General features: G+C 33.6%; 1 protein-coding gene across 1 annotated transcript; it reads right to left on the reverse strand.

Annotated features, from left to right (window-relative positions):
• Nucleotides 1-4,831: 4,831 nt before the first annotated feature.
• LOC119805916 (mitochondrial import receptor subunit TOM20 homolog) lies at nucleotides 4,832-5,191 on the reverse strand. The gene has a single exon (XM_038317690.1). The coding sequence runs from the start codon at nucleotides 5,189-5,191 to the stop codon at nucleotides 4,832-4,834; it is 360 nt and encodes a 119-aa protein (XP_038173618.1).
• Between the last annotated feature and the right edge of the window lie 2,529 nt (nucleotides 5,192-7,720).

Raw genomic sequence — 7,720 nt, forward strand, 5'->3', positions numbered from 1 at the left:
GCATGCATGCATAAAATATGACTAAATAACTATGCCTAGGTTTACAAATTTTATATCCAGAAATAAGAACATTTACAATATAATTTGAATTTGTATCAATACACAAGAATCTATAACAATGTAAATTGTCCATAAATAATAGTTCCCAAGTATTCAGTCTATTACTCACTATTATTATTATTATTATTATTATTATTATTATTATTATTATTATGGTGAGTAAGTTTACACTAATCTACCTATTATCCCATTCATTTTTCCTTCACTTTTTTGAGATCTCTGTGCCTACACAATTTCTATTCCAACCCTCATCTTACACAAGTAATAATCAACCCAGAAATGGTGTCTCTAACCATGAGGAAAAACTTTGTCATCTTTTAAAATTGTTTCCCATTGTTATTGGGATGGTGTTCTTTCTATGGGTTGCAATAAAAGTAAAACGATGATTAAGTTTCAAGATTGCTGTTTTGTAAAATTGCAAGTGGTCTCTGAGTAGTTTATAGTGTTTATTTTTGTTTTGTTTTAAAGTTATTATTTGGAGTTCTGGCCAGAACATTCTGAGAAGGTACACAATTTCCACAGCTGGTATCCAAAACCAGTCTCATAGTAACACTATCAGCATCATGACATTATGTTAACCAGTGGGATTCATTGTTATTGAGCTCCACCTTCCTCTTGGAAGCTTGAAAGATTACTGCAGAAAAATATACAGTTCATTGTTGAAAACTTATACATTATTCATATAGAAATATATTCAAAGAAAGACATATTTTAGACAAAATGGACATGGTTAAAAGTAAAATATTGCCTTAAAATCTATCTTTTTCTGTCCAATACTAGATGGCTTCTGACATGAGACAGAAATTCCAATTTTTTTCTTTAAACAGCATGGTTTTGTATAGAGAAGAATAGCCATCATCCAAGTCTAAAGGCAGCTTTTATTTATTTATTTATTTATTTATTTATTTATTTATTTATTTATTTGGTTTTTCGAGACAGGGTTTCTCTGCAGTTTTAGAGCCTGTCCTGGAGCTAGCACTTGTAGACCAGGCTGGTCTCGAACTCACAGAGATCCACCTGCCTCTGCCTCCCAAGTACTGGTATTAAAGGCATGTGCCACCACTGCCCAGCTCAGCTCTTATTTTTAAAAAGAGATGTATACATGTCCCCATAGTCAAATTTTACCATGGAGATGAAATGTCATCATAATTCAGATTTATTTTTGCTTGGTGGGGTCTCTCTGTATAGTTAGTTATATTTTCATCTTTTGCATCTAGATGTCCAAGGTCTCTTGCCCCTTTGAAGATGAGTATTTTCCTGAAAAGACAAGAATAGAACTCTGCTCCAACCCTTATGAGGCTTCCTTACCACCTGTATAACTTTTACCTTTGTGGATGAACAGTCATTTCTCTTTCTCAATAGGTTTCTCTTTCAAACTGAATATTTATTAATTTTGATGGTATCCATACATTTCTTCTCCCATGGAAACAATAGTAAAACCCCTACCCCAATATAGCACATCTCCTGGTTTCCATTGAGAGGTCAATGCATCCTTGATATATACCAGCTGATTTAATTCAGAAATTTTTTCTATAATTTAATGTCTCCCTGATGCCATTGTTCCTTTCTCATTAGCATTAAGAAAATCAAGATGAATAAAGCATTATACAATCATTTCTGGGGATATTTTTCATTTTTTTCTATTTGTTTAGCATATTCTTTATAGTTTGATTTGATATTCCTAAAACTGCCTGATATGTAGGTTTGCTTGGTATACTGGCAACATGCATTATATTATAATAAGCAATAACTGTGTAATTTTCTTAGACACATATTTTGGTGCCTCCTCATTTCATTGAAAATTGCTTCTCCTACGCAAGCTTCAGTATTGTCGTCAAATGTCTCAATATTCGTTGTATGCAAGATCCATTCATCTATTGTTGTTGAGCTGACCTTTAAAGGACAAAGGATCTTGCACCATAAGTTGGAATTTTCAAAAGACAAAAATTAATTATGTATACATCTATCTTCAGCGTCTGTCACTCCAACTTGTGCAGCCTTAGTTAATCTTTGTAAGAAGTCACTTGGAACGTGTTTAACACTAATATATGATTCAATTCTCTTTCCTAGTTCCTGAGTCCTGCCCCAAGCATTGAAAGCTGCTATGCTACAAAGGGACAAAGTGCATTTGTCATAGTCAGCCTGATAGTGAGAATCTGAGCAATTATGTTTCTAAATTTTTACCTCTTCTCTCCAATGATGCTTTCAAATCAACTGAGGTCTATCTTCTACTATTGATGAGATTAATTGAATCCAAACTTGTGGGATAGCCTTATGGCTTGAAGCCCACATTTTCACAATTTCCTTGATAAAAGAAAAATATTGTCCATAATAAATTATTGCTTGTTTAGTATCATTTAGAAAACTCACCTTAGGGTACTTTGTGCCAGATTGTGTTCCTAAGGAAATTACAGGACAAGTAGTTAAAACTCTGTGTAAGTCATCAGGGAGTCTAGGACATACTGATGAGGTTAGTTTCTGTCATTGTATCTTCTGTCCCTTCTCATCAATTTCTCAATCTAATTCCTCAATCTTAAAATTTTTTATACTAATGTGTTTGTAAAGTCTGTATCTCCTATCCAGTGTTCTGTCTTATGCCTTCATATATGATACCACAGTATGAAACTTGTCTAGCAAAGGTAATGTTTCATCCTTGAGCATAATTTTGACAGTGCACATATTGCATTCCTAGAGAGATAAGCTCTCTGTTAATCTATCATAACTTTTCAACAGATTCTGATTGTTATATTCAACAGTACAAATTCTTTCAGATAATTTTGGTAAATTGTTATTCCTCTCCAAAGTATTGATCTTCTCAACTAGATGTCCATCATTTTTTGTAAAGACTGTGTTATGTCTTAAATTGCCTCATTCTTGGCACTGTTGTCAAACCATTTTAATGAGATAATATGAAAAATAAAACTAATTCCTAGAATCAAATAAAGAGATGTATAAGGAAAATCACTTAAGCCTTGCAGAATATGCAAAATAATTACTGAACTCTGGGATAGTTATGTTATTAGTAATTTTTGTAGTTTCTTAGATCTTATGTGTCATAAGGCAATTACCCGTATTGGAGTAGGTATAATAACCATTATTGACCAGTAGGTATTGTTGCAGCAGCATGGCTGAGAGATGTTAGCAGCAGCAATCAGCACATTTTATTTACTTAGGTACTAAAAACTATGCTTTTTTTTTTTAAGGAACAAAGAGCAGTTATTAAGGCAATCAAATGATTTTAAGATATGGGGTCCAGGATTAAGGGAAAATCCAATGTTTTCTGTCAGTGCAGGTTGTGAACTGTGTGTGATTCAGGGATTGCAGGCAACAATTTTTAAATCAAGATAGCTTTAAAATACATAGTTTGATTTAATCCAACATTTATAAGCAAATGTCTTTTACCAGATGTTGCTCCTTGCTCAGCAGTAAAAAAAAGACAGCACAATAAAATACAGAATTCAAATGCTGTTTATTTTCTATCTTTATGTGACTTGATTTCATTTTTCAGAACTTTATCCTATTTTCTTTCTTTCCCAAGCATACACATATTTTAAACACACTGTAAACTGTTCAAAGGTATTTTTTCATCTAAATTAGTATTTACTATATATCTCTATCTTTTTCAGGTCACATGAATCTTTAATATGCTAATTGGAATGGCTAGGATTAAAGTACAGGCTGTTCCAGCTTGCTAGGCCGCATTCTTTGGGCTCCTGAGGGTTTATCTTTACAGCTGAAGTACTGGCAGGAGCCAAATTCATTGCAACAACTCTGTGGAGTTACTAGGTTCATTCCACCACCAAGAAAAATGCCACAAGCTTCTCATAAACACAATTTATATGTTTGTCAGCAGAGCCTCTTAAAAAAAAAAAACTATGCAGTTTTTTTCCCTGCTAAAACTGAGTTAGGAACTTTCTCAAAGGAGACACACCTCTGCTTACCACTACCATACAGAGCCCACCAGAGAAAATGTTAATACAAAGAAATGGTGCGTGACTCTATTCTTTTGTGTCTAGAATAAATTCCCAGGTTCTCTTAGGTTTTGTGTGGATGTAGTTGCCTTATGTTGGGCATCATTTGTAGATGGAAGTTTCTGACTCATCTGGTCTCCTAGCCATTCAGTCACAAATAAACACAGAGACTTATATTAATTATAAACTATTTGACTTTTTGCTCAGGCTTATTATTAACTAGCTCTTATATCTTAAATTAACCCATAATTCTTTTTTAACAGTCTCTGTAAGATTTTAATGCTCAGTTTTCACAAACACATGTTTCTATTCAATTTTATGACTTACAGTAAAATGTACTAGTCTTTAAAAATGGACATTTTTCAACTATCCTTCTTACTCTCTTCCAATCTTTCAAAATTCATCACCGGACATTTTAATCTCAGTAATACTCTACTTACTGTATTTACATTTGAATTCCATGTCATAAGAATAAACAAAATCCATGATCTTTTGGTTAACTCAGTGTATTTATAAAATGAAAAGTCCTATCAAAATACTTTTCACTGGAAAAAATAAATAGAACAGACAATGGATCTACTCAAAGTTCACATTCACTTTGGTAGTCTTCAGTGTAGGACAGTTCATGACAAGCACATTTGCCTTTATTTCCCCAGAGCCGAGCAGCTTCCAAGCTAATGGTTAAATCATTTTTAACAGATTTTATAGTGTTGATATCAGGCTCATTACACATCATCTTCAGCCAAGCTCTGAGCACTTACAATTCTCTGACCAATGGTTGGAAGCTTGGTCAGAAGCATCTAGAACACTGGTGGTAGGAGAGTCTGCTGTAACACTTGCAGCAGCTGCTGAGGCTGCCCCCACACAGCAATTGCATTTGTCAGGTGGTCTACACCATTCTCGTAGTCACCTTGTGCTAATAACTCTTCATCAAGCTGTATTTCCTCAAGGAAGAACTTCTGAACAGCTTCAGTATCCTTTAAGTCAGGTAACTTTGAAAGCCCAGCTCTCTCCTTAGCGAGCTTCTGTTTCTTTCTTCGTTCTTGCAGCCTGTTCTTGAAGTTAAGGTCGCTCTGCCTTTTGTAGTCGAAGTAGATGCAGTAGCCATTGAAGAGGGCACCGCACACGTCCGCGGCAATGGCACTGTCGCATCCCACCATCTTCACTCATCCTCTAGCTTGCTCTGCGGGGACACGCGCGCCGGGGCCTCCAAGGGCTGCCAGGCAGTGCTTCGCTCCAAGTACTCGGAGCATGCCGGCCACTTGCCGCCCGCATCTGGACAGAAGAGGCCTGGAGCCCCCATAATTCTTACATATGTTTATCCACATGACTTGCTACCTTTTCTCAGTAAGGCATTCTCATCATTCTTACTCTTTGCCTGGCTGGTGACTGCATCTCTCTCTTTCTACTGGGTATTCAGAATTTTATTAAACTAATACAAGTGACAAATCTTTACAATGTTCAATAGCATTATCCCACAACATATATAGATCTATATATGTACATGCATATGCAGATGTAACAACAATTAATGAAAAAATGGCCATGGATTATATATTTTTAGAGTTTTTTAGGTGTGTGTGTGTGTGTGTGTGTGTGTGTGTGTATGTGTGTGTTTCTGCTTTTTTTATGTGCACAGATTGACTGTAGGAATTTAAAAGGTTCATGAATGAATATTAGATCCCCTGAAACTAACGTGGTTGTGAACCCTAACCTGGATACTAAGAAATAAATTTTGACCTTTTGTATGACCAATAGGAGTTCTTAAAATCTGAACTATTCTTTCATCCACAGTTATTATTTTAACTGAAAAGATGTGCAATCTTTGACACATTCAAAGCATTTTTTAAAGCTTGCATCCATTGTAGAATGGCCACATTGCTGATTTTTTTCCCATTATGCCTTCAGATTAGTTATTGCAACACTGAAGATATGAAAAGAGAATATCTATTTTCCTTACAGGGTTATTTTTTTGAAATTCCAAATTCATGTCATTACATTAATTTATATGTTATTCATCAAATGTTGTTATGAGTTATTTCAATTTGCCTGCCAGAATCCTGATTATATCATGTACTACTGCTTTGTGTAATATATGATTTTTTTCTTTCTATGTATTTTGTCTTAGGTTTTATTTGTTGTTTCTAATATTGTTCTATTCTTTAAACAATGAATTTAGTGAAAGACAACAATTGGCTTCTTTAGTTAGTTTTTATTTACTCGCTCATTTACTTACTGTGAAGTTATATTTCTCTAATAATAGTTTATACTTTTGCTTTGGTCTTCTATGTAACTAGAACCAGTGGCCCATACCACCATTTGCTTCTAAAGTAAAAATACAGTGCATGATAATATCCAAAAAAGATTAATGCCATCAAGAAAACAGTTTCTTTCCAACACAGGGCAAATGTAAACTTAAATTCACAGAGGGTGTTAGAACATGACAAAAAAAAAAAAAAATAACCAGTACATATCAGACAAAATTCTGGCTTTAAATAGTAGAAGTGGACACAAAGTTCCACACTTAATTTCAAAGCTTTTTCCCAATGGAACCTGTTAGAAAATAAAAAAATTAATTTTCTTTGAAGAATGTTGGTATGCAATGTGTATCTGAATATTTTTCATCATAAACAAACCGAACATTCCATTTTGTATGTGCTTTTGTTTAAATTATGTATATCTGTCATACTAGATTTTTTCTCATATTAATTAGTATTTGTTTTGTTTTGTGCCAAAGGGAAAATTGTGGTTTTTAGGGCAGTGTAGAGGATCTGAGAGATGAAGAGGGAAAGAAAACCATTATTAATGTATATAAAAAAAAACTGAAATAAAAGAATAAAATGATAACTCATGGTTTGGTGATACTTTCCATTCATTCTTTTCTCCACTGATAGGATAGAAGGAAGTTATTGGGTTTGAATTTTGAATATTTTTGTATGCTCATCCCTTGTAATCTTAGATTTAAATTTTGTTATACTTTCTATCCTGTATGGTGGCTGAGTGCTTGTGTGTACAAGTGTTTGGGTGTATGGTTTCTTGCCATAAAATCCATGTGAACATAAAAAGAAAAATTGCATGAGCTAGCTTCTCCATTCATTCCATGAGCCGCAGGTGACTAATACAGGTTATTTGATTTTATCCAGATAAATTTACCATTTGATTAATGTCACTGGTCCCTTTTTCAGTTATGTGTTCAAGATAATTTACTCAGATCAGAATGAAGCTTCACTTATTGTAGCCATTAGCTTTGATTAAAAGTTTTATATATTTGATAACTTTGGTTTTTATGATAACTCCTGTCAGAGTCTGCATAATATAATGGAATTATCAATCATAAGCCATACTTAATTTTTTCTCTTTCAATTTTCATTGGCACATACTACCTATCTGACAAACAACCTTTGATTTAGTCTCTCTAGATTATTCCCTTTGGCTATATTGAATATTAAATATGCTAACTATGGACAATGATTTAATATTTCTTCAAAAGTAACTATTTTTTTTAATTGATAAGAATTTGTCTCATGTTTCCTTACATATCTGTTCATATATGCTTATTTTAGAATAAGATTTTGAAATTAGAACAAAGGTAAAAAAAATAAAATTCACCAGTTTTGTCATGGCAAAAATTCTGAACGTTGCCTTCAATTTAAATAATTATATAAACTGAGCATAGTGAAAACACACAC

The sequence above is a fragment of the Arvicola amphibius genome, unplaced genomic scaffold (genome assembly GCF_903992535.2).
Source record: "Arvicola amphibius unplaced genomic scaffold, mArvAmp1.2, whole genome shotgun sequence".
Classification (NCBI taxonomy): domain Eukaryota; kingdom Metazoa; phylum Chordata; class Mammalia; order Rodentia; family Cricetidae; genus Arvicola; species Arvicola amphibius.